Genomic DNA, 23,234 nt, shown 5'->3' on the forward strand with positions numbered 1-23,234 from the left:
AGGATTTCCATTTCGCCACATTCTTGACAATATTTGTTTGTTTTCTTTTGATAATCATCATCTGGACAAGAATGAGGTGTTATCTTATTGTTGTTTCGATTTGCGCTTCCCTGGTGATTAGTGACATTTTTTTTCACATACCTGCTGACCCTTTTTATATCTGCCTTAGAGAAATGTCTATTCAAGACCTTAGCCCATTTTTAATTGGGTTATTAGTTTGTTTCCTTTGTTTTTATTTTTTTACTATTGAGTTGTAGGAGTTCCCTATATATTTTAAAAATTAACTTATCAGATTTCCCCCTGCCAATAGCGCTCTCACAAACATGGTGAATGTTCCTAAAACCCGCCGAACTTTCAGTAAGAAGCGTGACAAGCACCAACCCCACCAAGTAACACAGTAGGATAAGGGCAAGGATTCTCTGTATGTGCAGGGGAAAGCGGCCTTATGACAGGGAGCAGAGTGGCTATGGTGGGCAGACTAAGCTGATTTTCCAAAAAAAGGCTAAAACTACAAAGAAGATTGTGCTGAAGCTTGAATGCATTGAGCCTAACTGCAGATCTAAGAGAATGCTGGCTGTTAAGAGATGCAAGCATTATGAACTGGGAGGAGATAAGAAGATAAAGGACCAAGTGATCCAGTTCTAAGCTTCATATTTTTTTTATTATATGACAATAAAATCTTGATATGTTCACTTAAAAAAATTAACCTATCAGATGTCAATTTTGTAAATAATTTTTTTCCATTTCATAGGTTACCTTCTTACTCTGTTGATTGTTTTGCTGTTTTGAAGCTTTTAAATTTGATGTAGCATTTTACTAGTTTATTTTTGTTATTATTGCTTGTACATCGAGTGTTCTATCCAAAAATATCATTGTTAAGACCAGTGTTAAGTAGCCTTTCCCTATGATATCTTCTAGGAGTTTTACCGTTTTAGGTCTTACATTTAGATCTTTAATCTATTTCAAGTTAATTTTTAAGAATGGTGCAAGATATGGGTCCAATTTTATTATTTTACTAGAGGTCCAGTGCATGAAATTCATGCACTGCGGGGGGGGGGGTGTCTCTCAGCCCAGCCTGCACCCTCTCCAATCTGGGACCCCTCGAGGGATGTCTGACTGCCCGTTTAGGCCTGATCCCTGTGGCATCGGGCCTAAACAGGCAGTTGGACATCTCTCTCACAATCCAGGACTGCTGGCTCCTAACTGCTCACCTGCCTGCCTGCCTGATTGCCCCTAACCACTCTGCCTGCTGGCCCAATCACCCCCAGCTGCCCTCCCCTGCCAGCCCAATCACTCCCAAATGCCCTCCCCTGCCAGCCTGGTCCCCCCAACTGCCCTCCCTGCTGGTCTGATCGCCCACAACTGCCCTCCCCTGCAGGCCATCTTGTGGCAGCCATCTTGTGGTCACATGGTGGAGACCATCTTTGATCACATGGGGGCAGCCATCTTGTATGTTGGAGTGATGGTCAACTTGCATCCTGGTCATGACTAATTAGCATATTCAGTTTGACTAATTAGCATATCTGGGCTAATTAGCATATCCCTCTCATTATATAGGATTTGTGAATACTCAGTTTTCACAATGCCATTTATTGAAGAGACTATCCTTTCTCTATTCACCATTCTTGGTTCTCTTGTCAAATTTCTGGGCTCTCTATTCTGTACCATTATGTGTTTGTATGTTAGTACCATACTCTTTGTTACTAAGGCATTGTAATATATTTTGGAACCAGGAAGTCTGATGCCTCCAGCTTTGTTATTTTTGTCGTGATTATCTTTTCTTTAGTGATTAACATACCACCTGTATTGCAGTATTGGAGTATTCTGAATTTGACTACATACTTTTCTTTAGTAGTATGTTTCATATCTTTTCATTTTACTAATTATTGTCCTTTTAGCATATCTTTTAAGCAGGTCTAGTGGTGATGCACTTGCTCAGGTATTGTTTGTCTTGGAAATTCTTTAGCTCACCTTCATTTTTGAAGGATAACTTTTCCAGGAAATGTATTTCTGGTTGGATGTTTCAACACTTTGAATATATCTTCCCAGCTTTCCTGGCATGCAAGGTTTCTGCCTAGAAATCCACTGATAGCCATATGGAGGTTCCTTCATATGTAAACGATTCTTTTCTTTTGCTGTTTTTAAACACACCCCCCCCCCACACACACACTGTTTTAAGGCAGTTATTATAATGTATCCTGGAGAAGATCTTTTTAGGTCCAAATCTCACCCCAGATTTTGGAATTTCTCTCAGCCATTATTTCTTTAAATATAATTTTTGTTCCTTTCTCCCTCTATTTTTCTTCTAGAACTCCAATGAGGCATGGATTGTTTATTTTAATGAAATCTCATAATTCATGTAGGTTTTATTTAATTCTTTTTCAAACTTACATGCTTTTAAAATGTAATTTGTTAACAAATAAAAATTGAGTATAGTTGGTGAAAAATGTGATGTTTTGATATATATATTCATTGTGAAATGACTAACACAGTCAAACTAATTAACAAATCCATTACTTCCCATAGTTGCCATTTGTGTGTGTGTATGTGTATGTGTGTATGTGTTAAGAACACTTGAGATTTACTCTGTCAGCAAATTTTATAGGAACAGAAAATAGAATGGTGCTTACCATAGGCTGGGGGTGGAATAGAAGATACTGTTAAAAAAATTAAAATGAAATACTTTTTAAGTGTACAGACTTTCAGTTACAAGATGAATACATTCTGGAGACCTAATATACAGCACAATGACTGTCCTGTCGAATAAAGAGGGAATATGCAAATTGACCATCACACCATCACAAAGATGGTGGCACCCATAACCACAAGATGGCATTGCCCAGTGTCCTCAGCCCTGCCGGAGTCCCCCAGTCCTTTTAGCTCCACCGGGGGGAGGGATGGCAGACACCCTCAGGCGGGTCTGGCCACTCCTTGTGTCTACCACTGGAGTCCCACACTCCTTTCAGCCCAGCCAGGCAGGGGGCAGCAAGGCACACAGTGTGGCCGGACCTGCCTTCAGCCCCCCAGCTGCCCAGGGCTGGCCCGAGGTGCAGGCAAGCCTTGGATGGCAGCTGCCCAGCTGACCAGGGCCGCCTGAGGCTTATGTAACCAGGGACAGCTGAGGCTTGCGCTGCCGGCAGTGGCAGCAGCAGAAGTGTGATGGGGGCATCACCTTCCCCTGATCGCCGGGTCACCTCCCACCTTTGAGGGCTCCCAGACTGTGAGAGGGGGCAAGCCGGGCTGAGGGACCCCCTCCTCCAGTGCATAAATTTTCATGGTCCAGGCCTCTAGTAGTTAATAATATTGTGTTATTTTTGTTGTGTCAAGTTCCTTGCTAAAATTTCAAGTTAAGGAGCTTACATCCATGAGAATATTAAGCATATTTGTATTATACCTTTTAATCTTATTTTATGTAAGTTTGTGAATCTCCTCTTTTATCTGTCATTTATGCCTTTTCTCTCTTACATTGCAATATCTATTTTGTGCCTGGTTATCTTTCATTGTTTGCCAGACATTGTATTTTAAATAAACATTTTCCAAAAAATTTAGTATTGTTTTGATATTTACAGAAAAATTGCAAAGATACTAAAGGGAGTTCCCTTATACACTATGTCCACCATTTCCTCTTAATAGCATTTAAGTTAATATGATACATCTATCACAATTAATGAACACATATCAATATATTATTATTAACCAAGGTCCACACTTGATTCCCATGTCCTTTATTTTTACCTAATTTCCTTTTTTCTGTTCTAGAACTCTATCTAGGTTATCACATTGCATTTAGTTGTCATGTATTCTTAGGCTCCTCTTGGCTGTGACAGCTTCTCAGACTTTTCCTTGTTTTTATGATCTTGACAGTTTTGAGGAGTGCTGGTCAGGTATTTTGTAGAATGTCCATCATTTGGGATTTGTTTGGATTGTGCCATCATGTGGTTTTGATATAATTATCATAAAATGTCATACTAATTTTGATAACAGAAATGATTCACTAAGGAGCTATTATATAAATGAAATCAAGCCCATTAAAGTATTAGTACACTTTCTCTGAGAGGGTCAAATTGTGAGTAGAGGATAACAATTCTCAATGACTACCTTCATGGTGCTCAATAGCCTATTGGATATTTCTCTCAAATGATACAAAGATTCATTAAAGGTAAATTTAGATCTTTAATTATAGTGTTTCATTAGCCAAGGGGGCAGTTGCAAAGTTCATATAATATGACCCAAATGAGATCTGGACATTAAAAACAACGCATACAAATATCAGAGAACTGGAAGTAAAAACTGAGAATAAATGATATTTAAGTGGCAGAGGTTTTGTGTTACATCTGTGGATATTCATTTTAGCAGATTGCAAATTGAAGAAGACTGCTTTTTCAATAGGATTATCCATTGTGGAAGCTACACAGCCTGTCCCCCCAAAACGTATACACACACTTTGAATAATTATAAAGGCAGTGCTTATTAGAATACATTTTATTTTCAAAATTGAGCTATCAACTGTTAACGTGTGTATACATTTTTGGGACATCCTGTATATAGTCATATCTAAGTATATTCAGTAATAATATTTTGGTTAAAATTGGAATTACCAATAACTGGATAATATTATATGTATTTTTTAAAGTCAGTATGTTCTGTATTGACTCTACAGATTATACCAGCTCTCTTTGGCTCAAGCTTGCATTATCCAACTAGTCTTGAACTAGGACCTTTTCCTGTATTATTTGGGATGACTACTTTTAAAACACTCAGGCAACATTAGGCTCTTTTAAACTTTAGTCTCTTTTCAAGGAGTTAAAAACCCAAGGGGGTGAGGAAGCCACCTGCTAAACTTTCAAAATTATTTGTGCTGCAAAAGGAATAAATAGCTTATAGTCATATGAGTGTCAGGATCAAGGCTTCCTGAGGTCACGGAAATAAATGAATGCAACCTTTTGTGAATGGGAAAGAGAAATCCCATATAAATGAGAATGGGAGACAGCATGGAAAGTGAGCAGCTAAGGCAAAAAGGAGAAACTGCTGAAATGAATGAATGTAAATTGATAGGAGGCATTTCACAGGTCAGAAAGGATGCATAGCAATGGTAAGGTGATTATAGGCAAGCTTCTCAGAAAAGGAGTTTCTCTTAAAAGAGGATAATGACATGAAACTGGTGAAGGGAATTGCAAAGCAAGAAAGAGGCAATACGGTATCAACAAAGCACTAAGTTAAAACATAGGAAAACAAGAAAGGACAAACTGAGGAGCAAACTGCCATCTGACTTTGATGGGATCAGTCAGGGTCCCTCGAGCATTTTATTGCTGTGACCCTCAGGAGGAGGAATGACCCTTCCATGACACAATCAGTGTCTTGTGGTGTCTCTGATTCTTTTTCATTACATCGGTTGTGGCTGAAAACCTCTCTTCTAAGGACAGTTTATAATTTATCAAAGATAACCAATTCTAGGTAAATGACAGCTCCTATAAAGATATGTAGAATTTTATGTTACATTTACTGGAGTAAGAGCAGATACAGTTTTTCTAAAACGTTGATTGTAGTTCTTGAACATGAAAGATAATTCAAAGATGCTGTATGCCAATACAACATTAACTGAATTGAGTATTTAAGCTGTAAACTTCTTGGATTTGGAGGTTTCTGAGGAGATCATGGATACTGGAGGTGCATTGTTAACAAAGGGTATTTGGTAGTGGTGGCAGTTACAAGCCAGCTGGTTAATGAAGACTATTTTCCCCAGGATGTTACTACATATGTCCTATATCCCGAGACATTAACTTCTGCACCTCACCTTGGTGTCCTTATCAATCAAGAGTGAGACACCAAGGTTTATGGGTCTCTTTAAAAAGCAAAATTGCATTAACCACCTTTATTTTATAGGACTTTATGTTTGGTCAACTACTATCCTGTGCCGTAAGTCATTTGATACTCAGCATAATCTGGAGAAGTATGCTTGAAAGATCCTGTTTTTTCTTTGTTTGCAGATGAGGGAATGTAGGCTCAGAAAAAGGTTCAATGACTTATGCAAAGTTGTACTAGTAGTGAGTGGCAGCAATCAGACTTCACTCCATGCCACCTGACATCTAGTCCTGTGCTTTTCCTGCCACACCATGCTATCAATTTTAAATTCCTGCTACCTTGATTCTTCATTTATTACATTTATTTCCTCTCATCCTCTTTCTCTTTTCCCTATTGCAAAGACAAAAAACAAACAAACAAACAAAAAACACAACAACCAAAGCCATATTAGTTTTTTTTTTTTCACTTTAAAGAGCATGGGAATCCCTTGTGAGGTGAGGTTGTTACAGTTCAAAACTGATTTTATGACTAAGGGCTAACTATAATAGATAAATTACAGTATTCACATGCATTCTTATTCATACTAATGGGCTTTGGATCTCTTGGACACCCTTTTCCATCCCATCTCCTTATTGTGGTGTGTGTATATGTGTGTATAAAAGAGAAAAGACAGATAAAGCCTGACGTACTATCTTAGGTAATTAAAAGCTCTTGGGTTCCATCTCTATGAGTCATCTGTATTCAAAGACTGTCAGATCTTTATATATAAAGAACAGTATGATATCCTAGTTGCAAGGGCCAGTTTTCATCCTAGTATTATTCTAATCTATAGGTACTTCTTTGTAAAAGAGGCTATACTCTTTTTATTCATAATCTCTGTATGAGGTACATTTTTAGCAACTTGTCAACTTGGCATTGTTTTTCAGTTATATTTGCTTGTTTGCCTGTTGTCTGCAAGTACTACTGTGCAGAGGACTGGCCTTGGGCAGGTCAGAACACACTTCTTGAAGCTGAATATGGTTTCCTTTCCAACTGCAGGAGAAAATATTTTATGTAGTTGCCAAAGACATGGAACTTGATTCTGTCATTTCCCCCCCTAAGTAACTAATGCCAAGCTGGATGGCAGACCTGGGTGGCATACCTCCTTGGAAAGTCAGGACAGCTTGCAAACCCTGCATATTTGACAAACCTGGATATAGCACAGAGTAACACTAAAAATGAGATAGGAAGGGAGGGAAAACACATTTTTGATTCCATACAATTTTCAGAAAGTCAGCCTTAACTAGAGAAACTGTACAACCTCAATTAGAGAAGGTATAAAGGCAATTTCCAAATTTAGAAGAGCTAGAATTTCTTCCCTTGACACACAATATATGTGCTTAGTTGTAATCTGTCTATTCAGATTCCCAGTCAGGACACATGCCTGGGTTGCAGACTCTATGCACAGTAGGGGCCATGCAGGAGTGCAGGCAGTCAATCAATGATGCTCCTCTCCCATCGATGTTTCTATCTTTCTATCCCTCTCCCTTCCTATGTTTCTAAAAATCAATTAAAACAGCCCTAGTGCCCATAAATAGGCGAATGGATAAAAGAGCTGTGGTACATTTACACATGGAATACTATGCAGCTATAAAAAAGAAGGATCTCTTATTCTTTGAGATAGTATGAATAGATCTGGAGAGTATTATGCTAAGCGAAATAAGCCAGCCAGAGAAAGACAAGTATCACATCTCACTCATATGTGAAATATAATAGACAAAATAAACTGATGAACAAAAGAGATCCAGAGACATAGAAACATGGAACAGATCGACGAATCTCTGAGGAGGGCTGGGGGACCAGTGGAGAGTGATTGGGAATTTTATATGCATAGCCCATGGACACAGAAAATAATACTGTATGTTGAAGGCCTGGGAGGAGTGGATGCGGGATGGAGGGGGTCAATGGGAAAAACGAGGGGGCATCTGTAATACCTTCAACAATAAAGATCAATTTAAATATAGTAAAGAAAATCAATTAAAACATAAAAAACTGAGACATTTGATTAAAATGAAGATTCCAGGGACTCCACTGAGTCAAAAAGTGGGCATGAGGCTCAAGCACCTGCTTTTACTACAAACCCTGCAAGTGGATACAGCCTGAACTATATCCGAAGTATTTCTGAAGAGAAAACAATTGAAGAGGTTCATAGGACAGGAAGGGTGAAATAGAACCACTTAAAAAGATTCACACTAGTGTAAATTATAAAAAGTATTGCTGTGAAAGGATTAATTAAGCAAAACAAAAAAATTAGGAACCAAATAGAAAATTTTGAAAAATTATCTTCAATATGGGAACTTGAAAAAAAATTGCTTTATCTACAAATAAAATAATAACAGAAACTTACTACGATCTATAAAAAGGTTTGGGTATTTTCATTGATGGTGCTGAACACTATTGGGTATTGAAGGCCTTTCAGTATCTGTTGAAAGGTGTATTCTCTCCCCCTAGAAAACTGTACTTATGCAAATAAGCAAATATTTTGCATGTATTTATGAAGGGATTCAAGTTCCTCCCATTGCTCAAATAAACCCAGTTTGAGAACCCTTGACAAAAAAAATCACTACTTGGATCAGTAATTACTGTGGCACCAACAAAAATGAACTAAAATCCAAAATGTCCTATCACTTTTATTGAACACAATGGGAAGATTTCACCTTCATTTACTGCTTCTATGATATGACCCTTCAGCTGTTCCTTGTGCTGTGGCTTCTTTAAAAGCATCTTCTCTGAATGACAAATGTCCCAAACTCCAGGAACTCTGCAGAAATGATCGTCGGTTTGAAACTGCTCAGAGAAGTCGTGATGGATGCACCAATCCAGGCAGAGAAACACCTATCAGGAGAAGCTGTGATCTTGATGGGAGTTCCTCTTGAAGCCAGCTCTTCCAGTTCTTTCATAAGTCTTTCCTCAAGCCCAGGGAAGAGAGTGTTGCCCCCAGACAGTACAATTTCTGCAAAGAGATTCTTCTGGATGTCCATGTCACACTTCATAATGCTGCTGACCACCATTTTTGAGAGTCCCAGGCTGTGGGTGCCTAGCTGCTGAGGTGTGAAAAGAATCTCGGGCACCTGGTATCGCTGTTCCCCTACGTAGATGACATTCCCATCTGGCAGTAGGTATTTTTCAGGACTTCCTTTGGGCTCTTATGTGGTTCTTTCTCTGGATCCAAGGCCACATAGCACAGCTTCTCTTTGATGTCATCCACTAAGTCCTTGTTGAGTATGTAAGGGAAGACGCTCCCACTAGTGAGAAGCAGCTGGGCAAGGTGCTCTGTGACATCCTTCCCTGCCACATCGAGCTTGGTGATAGCATGAGGCAGGGAGTAATCTTCAAAGATGGGAACCGTGCAAGTGACTCCTTCCCCACTGTCCACCTCAAGGCCCATGACAGAGGCAGAGGAATAGAGTGCTGCTGCCCTGTGTTTGGACAGGTAGAAGGCAGGCACCTTGAAGGTCTCAAACATTACTTCTGCCATCTTCTCTCGAGTCTTCATTGGGTTCAAGGAGGTCTCGGTCATGAGTACAGGCTGTTGAGAGGATTTTACTCCCAGTTCCCACTCGAAAAGATATTCCCAGAGTTTCTCCATGTCATCCCACCCTGTTACCAGCCCACGCTCAATGGGATAGTGTAACTGGAAGGCCTCATACTTGTACTGGGCATTTCCCCCCACAATGTAGCTTTTCTGACAGGGTTCTGATAACGGCATGTTAAACTGAGGATGCCCCACGACAGAACTGATGACATGATGGGGTGTCTTCTCTCCAGACAGGCCTACTTTGCAGACTCCTGATCCTTGTCAAAAACTACAGCTGGAATGTCTAATATGTATGGGTTAAACATACCTGAAGAATGTTCTACTGAACTTCACCAAAATCCAGCACATTTAACCATGGGGTGAAATAGTAGGCTCCTCTGGAAGTTCTAAAGCCACAGGATACCCAAGTTATCAGGTTGTCACTCAGTTGAAGCTAGCAGGTTGTCCCCAATACCCCAAAGCACCCCATCTTCAACCCATGAATATTCTTCTCCGTATGGCAGCCCAGAGCCTGGTGAGGCTATTTCACTGATGATTACCTGCTATGTAACAATGTCGTCATGGTAACAATTGTCCCCAGAGAGCATTAGAGGGACTTTAAGGTTTGGGGGTCTCTGAGGTACCAGTACTGCTAGGGTGAAACAGAGGAAGGTAAACCATATCTATGGATAGCTTTGTGTGAACCTGAAACAGAGTTCTAGCCCTAGAACCAAGTTAGTAAGCCCAGCTGTGGGCTTGCCCTCCCCCCCAAAAAAAGAAACCAAAACCAAAACCAAAAAACAACTGGTCTCTATAATCAGCTGAGCTACTTTTTGTGGAATAACAAAAATATCCTTCCCTTTGCTAAGGGGAGGAACTAAGCATGAGACACTGGTTCAAATTGGAGTGAGGATGGCCATAATCCAGTTACAGAGGTGCTTATATTTGTTTTCTTGTTTTTAACAGCTTTATTGAGATAAAGTTTACATACAATACATTCACCCATTTATAGTGTATATTTCCATGACTTTCAGTATATTCCCTGATATGGGCAAACATCACAAGTCAAGTTTTGAACATTTTTTTTCACCTCAAAGACAATCTTGCTCTCTTTAGCTGTAACCCTTTTCAGATCGCCCTCCTGTGTATTTTTGTTTCTATAGATTTAACTTCTCTGCCTTTTTATTATAAATGGAATCATAATATGTGGCCTTTATGACTGGCTTTTTCATTTAGCATACTGGTTTTAAGATTTTTCAGTGTTTGGATATAACACATTTTATTTGCCTATTATACAACTTACCATTGTTCACAGTATTTATTTATAATCTTTATTTCTGTAAGATTGGTAGTAATATCCTCTCTACTTTTCTTGGAACTTTTTTTAAAGAACCAGCTTTTGGTTTCATTAATTTCTTTATTATTTTTCTATTCTCCATTTTAATAATTTCTGCAATATTCATTTTCATTTCATTCCTTCTGCTGACTTTAGTTTGCTTTTCTTTTTTCCAGTGTGATAAGTTGAAAGGTTAGGATATAGATGATATCTTTCCTCTTTTTAAATGTTTTTATTGATTTCAGAGAGGAATGGAGAGGGAGGGAGAGATAGAAATATCAATGATGAGAGAGAATCATCTATTCACTACCGCCTGCATACCCCACACGGGGGATCGAGCCTGAAACCTTGGGCACATGCCCTGACTGGGAATTGAACTGTGACCTCCTGGTTCATAGGTCGATGCTCAACCACTGAGCCATGCCAGCTGTACTCTTTCTTAAAGATTTATATTAAAAAAAACATACTGAAGCTGGAATAATCCATTGAATAGTATTGCTATTTTCATTAATCGTTTGCAGTACTAACTCTTGTTATAATGAGGCTGCAAGAGCCTCATTAATAGATCTGATTAATCTGAATAAATGCCACTTGTGAATAAAAAAATACACTATCTTTTGATGTGCATATAAAATGGCCCAGAAATATCTTCATGAAGCGCATTTTTAAAACAGCATTTTGAATGGCATCATTGGAATGAGCTGTAGCCTCCCAATCTGACCACTTCTAAAGGGATACCATTCCTGTTTGGAATGCTTCCCTTCAAATGCTTACATTGTAAATTGTCTTTATAATCCTGTTTGACTTTAGCCCATTTCTCAATTGTTTCATATGAATAAGCATGCAATTTTAGCTATGAATTTTCCCAAGTGAAACTTAACTGAAAGAATAATCAAATTAATATATTTTAATTTGCAATTAAGTCAGTTCCAGAGTATGACAGTATTTTCCAATCGCTGGTCTTGAATCCCCATATTTTCCAATGTATTCCAGGTAAGTATTATTTTATTAAAGGCAATACCAATTAACATCTGTTTCCTTACCTACTTAATAAAAACATCATTTTTAAACATTTACCCCTAATATAGATCAGTTTGAGAGACATGTAGCATACACCGAATGAGCATGTAGGGGGATAAGAAAACAATCAGATTGGCATGCTCAAGTTCTAGTTGTGGTGTTAGTAATCATTCAGCTCAAACATTGTAAATTTCCCACATGGTTATGACCATTTTAATGTTTTAATAATTTTTATTCTTAATCATATATTCACAGAAATTTATATACTTAATAAAATGTTAGTTTAAGGCAGGAAGCATCAGTAATACCAATGTTAAAATTTAAATGTCAATAAATAGAATGAATAAATAATAATACTGCATATACCTTAAGATGCATTTTTACTAGAGTCATAAATTGCCCTAATTTGATCAAATTCTTGTTCAGTATACTAAACATTTTTGGAATGTCAGATTAATGTTACAAAGAAGAAATAGTATATTAATTATAGCCATTTTTGCTCTTTTTTATTAAGAATGAAGACTACAAGCACAGTAAATTATGTGGGAGAGAAAATCTAATGTCAATACCTTGTTTCTTAGGTTGTTATTTAGAAAAAGAGCAGCAAAATATAATAACAAACAAGTTCTTTCTTTAAATATTTTGCAAGAACTCAAATAAATCAGTTGTTGCCTATTTTTGATACTATAACATTTAGTAATACTTAAACTTTCCTTTGTATAAACATTTGGTTCCCAAACAAAAAGCAGTAAATTATTTAGGAATTTATATGTGATATTATGCTAATATTACATAAAGACAATTATCATTTCTTATGATTATAATTACACATTATGTTAGAAATACATTTCATGTTAAAATGTGTACTAATAGCCGAAACCGGTTTGGCTCAGTGGATGGAGCGTCGGCCTGCGGACTGAAGGGTCCCGGGTTCGATTCTGGTCAAGGGCATGTACCTGGGTTGCGGGCACACCCCCAGTGGGAGATGTGCAGGAGGCAGCTGATCGATGTTTCTCTCTCATCGATGTTTCTAGCTTTCTATCTCTCTCCCTTCCTCTCTGTAGAAAGTCAATAAAATATATTTTAAAAAAATGTGTACTAATATCACATTTATGATCAACATAAGGCTTTTTGTGTTTTTTATTCTTACCTAAAATATTTGCCTTATTATTTCACAGAAACAACAAAAGTATTTTTTGAGTGTTTTCTTAGGTCAAAAAGAGTGGAAATAATTTTCTAGAAGAAATTATATAAAAAATTGGTCTAATTGTGTTTATTTATTTATGTATTTGGTGGCTAGAATCTTTTCTGTAACTGAAATACTTGTTCTGAGATCAATAGGTACTTATTTTCTAAATTTGAATTTTATAACAATGAATCAACATCTGGATTATTTCCCTGCTTCCAAAATGAGATGGCGTGGGCCTGGGTAATGAACTCTCTGGACAGAATGTACAGACAAGACCTTTTCACTCAGAAGGGGAGAGCTGTGGGATAATAGGATTGATACCGATGGAACCATGAAATAGTTAAAAAGGGAACCCAGCAATGTTTTGTGACTTCCAAAATATTAGACCTCAGTGCCCCCCCACTTTTTTTGTCTGCAAAAAGCTTTATTGTTTCATTTGGTCCAGTGCATGGGAGAGGGCTTCAGGGTGGTTTAAAGAATGACTAATAGTTTCAGGGAGAGGCTCAGGTAAAAGCCAGACACAAGGGGCATGCAGAGGGGCCTCTCAAAGGCCTCTGGGCTCCAAAGGCTCCTAGTTGTGCTTGAGGGTGAGCCTTTCTAAGAGATACTCGTCCAGCCAGGCCTAGGGCCAGTCAGCCTGCAGAGGTGAGTCAGGTGTAGCCCATCTTCTTGATGAGTTTCACCTCCTCACCCTGGAAGTGGTTCTGCAGGAAGTCACAGAGCTGAGGGTCTGCGTGGGTAGAAGGGCCTGCAGCTCCACACGGGCCCGGTTCAGGTTCCTCTCCAAGGCCAGGGCAGCTTCCATGGCGTCCTGAGTTTTGCCCCACTCATCTGGGGAAGGCTTCAGAGTGACCAGGAGAGAATGCAGCCATCCCATTTTTTTGCATGTTTAAGAGATGCTCAGCGTCCTCCCGCTTTGAGGAAGAAGTGGCCCTGCCCTCTAGAGCCACATTGTTGCGCGGTGGAAATAGAAGCCCAGAGAGAGGTAGGTGTAGCCTTGGTTGGCAAACTGCAGCTTGGCAAACTGTGGCTCCTGAGCCACATACGGCTCTTTGGCCCCTTGAGTCTGGCTCTTCCACAAAATACCGACTTCTGCGCATGGGCCACGAAGTTTCAATCGCACTGTACATGCGCGCCCGCACATGGTATTTTGTGGAAGAGCCACACTCAAGGGGCCAAAGAGCCGCATGTGGCTTGCGAGCCGCAGTTTGCCGACCACGGGAGGGGGTTCGCAGATGCAGGTTGGCCAGGCGCTTGACCACAGCCTCCACCTTGGTGGAATAATTCTAACGAGCGGAGTCTGGGAGTTCATGGTTGTTCGGCAATAAGAAGTTAAGGTAGAAAAAACAAAACAAAACAAAACGGTGTGTTGGCTGGTCTCGGAGGTGGTTCTGAAAGGGGTGACTGGATAAGATGCAGGAGTGTGGCTGGAGGCTGGAAGAAGGGGCATCCCTGGGTAGGTTCAGTCCAAACACTGTTGAAGCAAGAGACAGATCCGGGACCACCGAGGGCACTGACTCAGTGGGCCCCTTTGGAATTTCCAAAGGCCATTTTAGGATAAATGGAAGGCAAACTTTTTTCACAGCGTAGGGGGCAAACTTGTAGAACTCATTACCCATAGGTGAGTAAATCAGGAAACATAATCTCAGAAAATACTTAGATAAACATCTCAATGATAGAGATAGAGTAAATAAATGAGAAAAACAAGAATATTTGTCACCACTAATTTGTATTAACTCAATTTTTTTGTTATTGCATTGTGTATTAAGCCATTTGCATTTATTGTGATCACTGATCAATTTAGATTAATTTCTTTTTTAAAAGTTTCCATTTATTTACATTCTCTATGCTTTTTATTTTCATATCATTTTTTTTGCCTTCTTAAGGATTGACTGAGGTTTTTAAAAAAATCCATTTTGTCCTTTCTACTTGTTTGGTAATTATATACTCTACTTCTTCTGTATTAGTGAGATTCCTTAATTTTTTTCAGTCATATTAATCAAATCCTAAACATAATTAGTTGATATTAATTCTCTAGTACAAATTTCAATTAGCATTAATATTCACAACTGGTTGTTGACTTTCTTCCATGCCCTCCCTACTCTGTTTCCAAAGCACTAGGACAAACACTTTAGAATTATCTAGCTCCCTGTAAAGCAGAAGACATATTAGAATTATACATTTGCCTTTTAAATTTCTACTAGCATAATCTCACCGGTCAGGTGAAACCAGTTTAATGTAAATTTGGAGTGTGACAAAATATAGTTTGTGGGCCTTTCAAAGGAAGAAGGGTTTGATGTGCTGAGATAGCAAAAGGGACAGGGGAAGTCTGGGTTTATTTCCCACCCTCAGAACATTCAGCCTGGATTTGCAAAAATGTTAAGAATGATGAATGAGCTGTAAATAGAAGATTTTTCTGACTGTGAGCCATAAACAGCCATAAATGGATTAGACTGAACAGCTGGGAGCAAAATTGTGGACATTATGCAGGCACACAGGACCGGCTGTGGACTGTAACTAGCATCCCACCCTATTGATTAGCAGTTCCACAGACCATAATAAAACCATCATAGTTAATTGCTAGAAAGAGGCACACACCAGTAAACAGGCAAGTTAAGGTGTCAGTCCTCCAGTTTCTTACTCAAAAGCAGCATAATTTGTGTTTTAATACAACACGTTCACTACAGGTTCTATAGGGCTCAATCAAATACAACTCCCTCCCCAAAATACCCCCCCCCACACACACACACACACTTCTTGGGCATAGGAACATTTGTGTTGCCTTCTAGTTATAAATCAGTGACTTTTCTAGCCAGGCCTATTGTGATTTGTAAGCATTCCAAACAAATAGCCCATATTTTTATAGTGCAGTGCAGCCTGGATAATATTTAAGGGTGTTTTTCAATATCAGGCCACCAATTTTCTCCACTATACCAATGTGGACTCCTTTAATTTTTTACACATTTTTACTTATACAGAAGCCATAAGAGGAGCAATCCTATAAACTATATAGATATGAAGGGGAGATTAGGTCTTCTTATTGTTTTTTACACCCAAGAAAAACTGATGAGTGTTTGATAAGGGATTCTGTGGTGTTTCTCCTCCATTTAAGACTCCCAGGATATAAGATAGAGAATGTTTAGGGTTATGTAATATAATGTTATGGAAAGGGCTAATGGGTTATTTAGTTTAGGGTTCTATCACAGCCATCCTCTTTGAAAAGGTAATACATCTCTTGAGACTTCATTATGATAGGAAATATGCAGACTATTGGCTATTTCCCTTTAATACTTTTACCCTAGAGTGAAGTGCATGTGTATGTGCTGGGATCATAGGTCATGCGTGTCATGGGCACTGGAGGAAATGGGTGTGCCTTGCCCATATGGAAAATTATGTAAAGGGAACTTATTTCCAAGTACCATGCATGACTATACCTGGGCTTCCTGCCACATGCTGAAATATACTTTTCCTTCTGCTATATTCCTGAGGTTTACACACTTGGCAGCCAAAGGCACCATTCATTTTATTGGTTCTGCATATAGTCATTGATATCCTTGACTGTTCTTTGTTTGTTTGTGTGTTTTTTTTTTTTTTATTAAGGCATAGAAGAGAAGTTGTTTGCTAGTGAGTACAGCCAGCACTGGCCATTTGATTTACAGCTCTGGCCTCTTGGTACCCTATTCTCATAACTAAACCATGAATGTGGGCTTAAATAGAGTAATCTAGGTTTCAATGAATTAATATATATTTATTGAGCATCTACTATGTATCAGACAGCTTGGTACTTATAGACAGTGGACACATTTTTGGATTCCTTATCTAAACTAAAACTTTTAGTTTTATTTAAGGTTCTGTCACCACCACACATTTCTTTCTTTTCAGAGTACCATGGTGTGATCCCATCCTTTTTCATGCAGAATTACTCCTACTTCATTGCCCTTCTTGCCCAAGTGGATATATGAGAAGGTGGGAATAATTAGCTCAGAATAGTTTTCAAAACCTGCCTTTGGGCAGTATGCTGAGTACCATGATCTATTATGAATCCCTTTCACAACTATGATGCTCTAATGCCATGCTTTCACCATCTCCAACTTCCAAACAAAGCATAGTTCCCTGAAGTAAGAGGCATTCTAAAGAGCATTTCTGACTGAGACAAATAGACTATAAATAAAGTTAGATAAATGTGGTTCTAGAACTGTTGGAATAGGGGGCCTTAGTGTTTGTAAGGCTGACACTTTGAGGGCAGTCTGAAGACATGCCTCTTTTCTCTCTCTTACTAGCAAGACTAACAGTGTTAAATCATGCAATAGGCAGTACCACTGGGAACAGGGCAAAGGCAATAATAGTTGGGAATTTGGCCAGAAGGCTCATGAGAAACAAACTGGTTCATTTACAGCTGAGAGCCCTAATGTAGTTGAATTTTCTTGCTCTCAATTTCTCAGCCAGTAACTGCTACCATTGAGTTGATGTTCCTCAGTTAAAAAAAAAAGTTTTCCTGGAACTGAAGGTATCAACATTTACTTCTCTTCAGGAACAAATTTAAGAGAATGGTTTCCACATGCCTCCTGAGTTGCTGATAATTGTTACTAATGGGATCTCTATCATTTTCCTTGGCTGACCTACAGAGCAAAAGAATAAAAGTCTTAAGGAAGTAGAATTAATAACTACATTGCAATGCATCATAGAGATAAGCCAGTAATTGCAAGGTCAGATGGGCACACACAGATAGATTGTTAGCTGCTTATACTACAATGAAAGAGCAGATCTTTTACATAAGTTTATGAATAATGTTTCTCATAAGGCAGGAGATTTATTATCTCAAAAAAACTTTCCTCTGAACCTGAGACCATCAGCAATCACAATAATGAAATATTAATAACAAATTTGAGAATCTATCAGGAGAAAATTTCATAACCCACTATAATGAGTTTCTTGTTTCTAATTTTGGAGGGGAGCTAAATGAAATATTACTGTAGGCACTCATAAAAGAATTTCTTTTGCATCCAGGGCCAAATCAAGATTATTTTTTCAAAAAGGGTAGAGCTGAAGAGATGGAGGGTGGGAGAGAACAATAGGAAGTTCAGATGATTCTCCTATTATCATGTTAACTGCTATTTTCCTGCATAATTTTATTTCCCATATAGAAATGATTGCATTAGTTAATCTAATTTTAGAAAAAAATGTTTGAATGTCTTTTTCCCCCCTGTAAGCAAGTGTATAATTATACCTTTATATTATAAGAGATTGAAGAATTATATTTGTTGGTTTCCTAGCAACCATAGGAACTCTGGATTTTCCAGCTGGAGACCAAAAGTAGAATTCTTAACATAGAAGTAAAATACCATGCTTATTACTAAAAATAGTGCATGTGTTATTTTTGAAAGACAACCAGAAAAACATGATCCTGTCAATATATCTTTATTTTCCTGATCAATATAAAACTGTGTGGGTGACACCTAGCACGAGTCCAATTTTCAGCTTCTATATATAGCATCCACATTCAGCTTATCTTCTTTGTGGTTTTAATTGCTCACATTGAGATAACTGAATGTATCAGTACAACATAACTACATTTTTTCAGGTATAAAAATGTAATTTAATACATTTGACTTTAATACAAGTCAAAAGAACATAATTTAGGACTAGTGTATCTGTTGCTTTCATATATGTTGATATTCATGATCTTTCATACTTTAAGTTGTGTCTACTACAGTTGGGCTAGGCTCATATTTAGATACTTTCTTTTTCAGTCCCATTTGTGATAAAAACATTCATCAAAAGGCATTTGGCCTGCCCGGCGTGGCACAGTAGTTGAGTGTCGACCTATAAACCAGGAGGTCATGGTTTGATTCCTGGTCAGGGCACATGCCTGGGTTGCAGGCTCGATCCCAAGGGGGGTGTGCAGGAGGCAGCTGTTCAATGATTTTCTCTCATAATGTTTCTATCTCTCCCTCTCCCTTCCTCTCTGAAATCAATAAAAAATATTTTTAAAATACATTAAAAAGTTAATATAAATTTCTATAAAAGATTCAAGAAGGACTGAAAGTAGGAATGGACAACCCCAGAGACATACAGAAGAGAAAACTGCTGAGCAAATTTTGTAAGGTCTTTAGCCAATCTATCCTTGTAAGGGGTTGGAACAAGTTTTGTTTTGTTTTGCCAGGAATAACTGAGCCTGATCTTGGTAAGTCCTGTACCTGGAGCTAGTGTGAGCCTTAAACAGCCGCCTATAGAATGTGATCAGAAAGGCCATGAAAAGACCTTTCTGAGAAAGGCTATCCTCCACATAAGCCCTGGTTAAGAGACGGGCCAGCTAGACAAGTGCTTCATTCAAAAGGTAGTTCACAGTAGGAGTGACTCATTGTGTGTGTTTGTCACAGATTTCCTGTCTTTATTAACAGCAACATCATTTTGAAAAAAATTCTGCACCTCAATATATAAAGTAAACAAAAGTGGAGATTTTCTTTCAGTTGACACAGGGTAGTGCTGAGCCCACCCACTGTCCTGAAGTACTTTGTGAAACCAAAGTTCTGAGGAAAACAGATTACAGTATTACCAGATACCTACAAAGTTCTCTGGGAGGGAACATGATGTTGATAGGAAGGGGAAGTTTTGGAATTTTGGTCTCTTGGAATAGGGCCAACCATAGAGGGACAGTCAATAGGAACCCTGAGAAATCAGAGGCAATATGAAGCTATGAGGACCTGCAGGAGTGGGAAGGAGAGGAGGTGAGTATTGATTAGGATATAGATAGGTGCTAAAAGGAGTAAGGGGCCACCATGCGTCCTGATATCATACTTTTCCCCAATCCAAGAAGCTCCTGTTTTGCCCTCTTCACACTATTTCCTGCCTGCCCCCTATCGCCCCACCAACTAACTTTTTGTCCCTGCTGACTTGAATTTTGCCTCTTTACCCAACACTGAAAATATCTAGAACTTCTTTGACAGCTGGAAGCCTGACTGCTTCCTGCAAATTCACAGTTTAATACCCTTCCTTCTTTACCTCAGGTTGTATCATTATTACTTCTACATCCTCAATTACACTTCCTCGTAGGGCTGGCTTATTGTTTCCCTCATTACATAGACATCTCTGTTTCTAGGCCCTATTTAGAACAGATATTTGAGTGAATTAAAACAGTTTATCTGTCCCTTGATTCTTATTATCCTGCATGATTCACCTGCCTTCTTCAAAACCTTATTTCATGCTATCTTTTTGATTAGCATTTAGAACTTACTTAGCATTACATATGCAGAAGACATTTGGGAGGACTAGTTAAGATGTATTTATCTGGCAACTTGTTTTTCTTTCTCTCTTTACATAAATGCTTCAGGCCCAGCCTTAATTTGGGGTGACAGGTTCCACTGCGATTCTCTTCTCCCACTTTCACTGCTCAGCAAGGATTTGCACATCTCTGCAGGGGCTGCTGTCTTGCCCTTGAAACTTACCATGCTCTGGTTAAAGGGGACTTGGCCCTGGGTCAGAACCCTCCCTCTTCAGTAATGTATACTATTAAGGAAATGGCACTGAGCAGTGTTCTCTCCCCAAGTCAAAATGCTTCCATTTAGGTAAAATTTGAGCCTGCTGCTGGCAGTTTGGAGCCAGAATAGTAAAAGAAAATACAATGTAAAAGCAATGTGAGTTTGAATGAAATTATGATAAGTGTCAGATGGCACCATTACTTGCATCCCCATAGGCAGGCATTAGGGAAGCTCTGTAATGTAATGCTGGAACAGAATTCCAATAGTGGAAAAAAGAGTGGCATTCCAAACTGGAGTGTGAAACAAATACGTTAACTCTTTGAGGTCCTGCGGGAGCCACAATGTAGAATGAGTGACCATAATTTGTATGTTGGTTGAATGAATAAATGAAGCTCTAGAATATTATATATTTCTGTAATATTAATATTAGATTAATTGTTATAGAATAAGGTTATATATAGCATATGTGTGTTTTTTTCTGTTTGAATCTTAAGAAAGGAAGGCATATTAAGACAACATTTCTTTTTAAAAAATATATTTTTATTGATTTCAGAGAGGAAGGGAGAGGGGGAGAGAGATAGAAACATCAATGATGGGAGAACCATTGGCCGGCTGCCACCTGCACGCCCCCCACTGGGGATCAAGCCCGCAACCCGGGCATGTGTCCTTGACCGGAATTGAACCCAGGACCCTTCAGTCCTCAGGCCAATGCTCTATTCACTGATCCAAACTGGCTAGGGCTATTTTCAATAATTAGAGACAGTTGTTACACATAAATTAATTCCAAGATAACTGAAAGTTACTCATTTGAAATGTGAAGTTAGTTTTAATTTGACCATTTGGGGGAGATAATTTTCCCAATTAAGAAATTAGCTTAGCTTAAGGAAGGGACACCCGGAGGAAACGTACTCTGTGGCCGTCTGCAGATGGTGTCTGAGTGCAGAGGTCACCATGAACTGGCTCCAAGATGACCATGACCCCTGCGCAGTTTAAGAACCTAGTGATGAGGAGCCGGCTTTGAGCAGTTCTGAAGATGAAGTGAATGTGCTTTTACATGGAACTCCTGACCAAAAATGAAAACTCATCAGAGAATGTCTTACTGGAGAAAGTGAAGATGAATTTGAAAAAGAAATGGAAGCTGAATTAAATTCCACCAAAAAAAAAAATGGAGGTCAAATTATCTTCCCTGAAAACAGGGTCTTCTTCAGGAAATGGAAAAGTTGGAATAGCTTCCACAAAGTACTATGATGATATATATTTTGATTCTGATTCTGAGGATGAAGACAAAACAGCACAGGTGACCAAGAGAAAAAGGAAGAAATGACACAGGAGTCTAACAAATGATGAATTACTATATGATCCTGAAAACGATAACAGAGATCAGGCCTGGGTTGATGCACGGAGAAGAGGATACCATGGTTTTGGAATACAGAGGCCACTTCAACAGCAACAGACTGTTTCAAATAGCGATGCTATCTTGAATTGCCCTGCCTACATGACCACACTGTGTCTTGATTATCAAAGGCATGAATCATACAAAACTCAGTATAGAGCGATGTGTGTGAGGAATTGTTCTGTCAACAAAGAGGAGGTTCTAAGATACAAAACCCCAGAGAACAGGAAGAAAAAGCGAGGCCATAAGAAGATGAGGGCTAGCCATGAAGATGCTACAGAGCAGGCAGAAATAGAAGTGGAAGAAATCTATCACCCAGTCATGTGCACTGAATGTTCCACTGAAGTGGCAGTCTATGACAAGGATGAAGTCTTTCACTTTTTCAGTGTTTTGGCAAGCCATTCCTAAATAGCTAAGTTGGCATTTAATTGCCCAGTACTGCATATAAGGCAAATATGACAGTTATTTTCCTCCTGCTTATTTATATCAAGTGACATTCTGAGTGGTTATTTGAGGAAGCAGTGTTTTATTTTTGAAAGAGAATGGTTACCAACTTCTCCTTTCCTCCTTCTTTAAAAAAATTTCCCACAGCTCTGTTGAGACTGATTATTCATTCCCTTTTTGATGGGCTTTGGAAACTTGGGGCTTTTTATTTATTAAAGCTCTTTAGAATTAAAGTGTTCTGGAGTTATAAGTAAAAAAAAAGAAATTAGCTTAGTGTTATTCTATCTTATTAAACTGAATATACAAAATATATAATTTTTTCTTGATGATTCAGTTTATTATTATAATCACTAATTATAGTACTCTTTTTTGGGGGGAAAGACTTCATGAAGAAATGACATTTTTATCTGTTATCTGGTATTTGAATGATGGCTGGTAATTTGCTACACATGAAAGGGGATAGGGAATACAGGTAGAAGGGATAACCTGATCAACAACGTGGAAGAATGGAAATTCACATCATATTTTGAGAAGAGAGAGCAGTCTAATGTAACTAGGGTACAGGTGTATATATAACTCCTAATATAACTAGTGGATGAAATAATCAGAGAAAGAAACTAGAATAGGAATTTGTGATAAAATTGTAGAAGACATTGTAAGTTGTTATAAATGAATTTCAACCAGTGTACAATGGTGAGTTATCAAAGGCTTTTAAGCAAGTTAGTGATGTGTTCTCCTTATGATCCTGTTTCTATGTCTTTATGTCTATGTCAGAGGCTGCATTAAGTAGTTGAGATGTTTAAAACCCCTATAGTCTCCTTTAGCTCTTTTTCTGCTGGACATTTACATAATCTAACAAAAAGTGCTATGCAAACAGCTTTAAGCCCCTTTTCAACCAGATTAATATTCCCATACCCTCTCCAAAATAGAAATATCTCCTCTATGTTTATATCTCCATGTATCTCAAAACCTAAAAAAGTGTTTGCTATGTGACAAGCATTGCATTCTTCTGTACT

At 38.5% G+C, this 23,234-nt stretch overlaps 1 protein-coding gene and 2 pseudogenes across 1 annotated transcript; 2 read left to right on the forward strand and 1 right to left on the reverse strand.

The window, feature by feature from the left end:
* The first annotated feature begins 323 nt into the window (after positions 1-323).
* Positions 324-645, forward strand: LOC106698091 (annotated as a pseudogene).
* Positions 646-8,555: 7,910 nt separating this feature from the next.
* On the reverse strand, positions 8,556-9,684 carry LOC102432038 (actin-related protein T1-like). The gene is given in 3 exon segments (XM_014460632.1): positions 8,556-8,965; positions 8,968-9,639; positions 9,642-9,684. Coding segments are annotated over 3 exon segments (1,125 nt in total).
* Positions 9,685-21,332: 11,648 nt separating this feature from the next.
* On the forward strand, positions 21,333-22,203 carry LOC102432358 (annotated as a pseudogene).
* The last annotated feature ends 1,031 nt before the right edge of the window (positions 22,204-23,234 follow it).

Source organism: Myotis lucifugus, unplaced genomic scaffold (assembly GCF_000147115.1).
Source record: "Myotis lucifugus unplaced genomic scaffold, Myoluc2.0 scaffold_2, whole genome shotgun sequence".
Taxonomy (NCBI): domain Eukaryota; kingdom Metazoa; phylum Chordata; class Mammalia; order Chiroptera; family Vespertilionidae; genus Myotis; species Myotis lucifugus.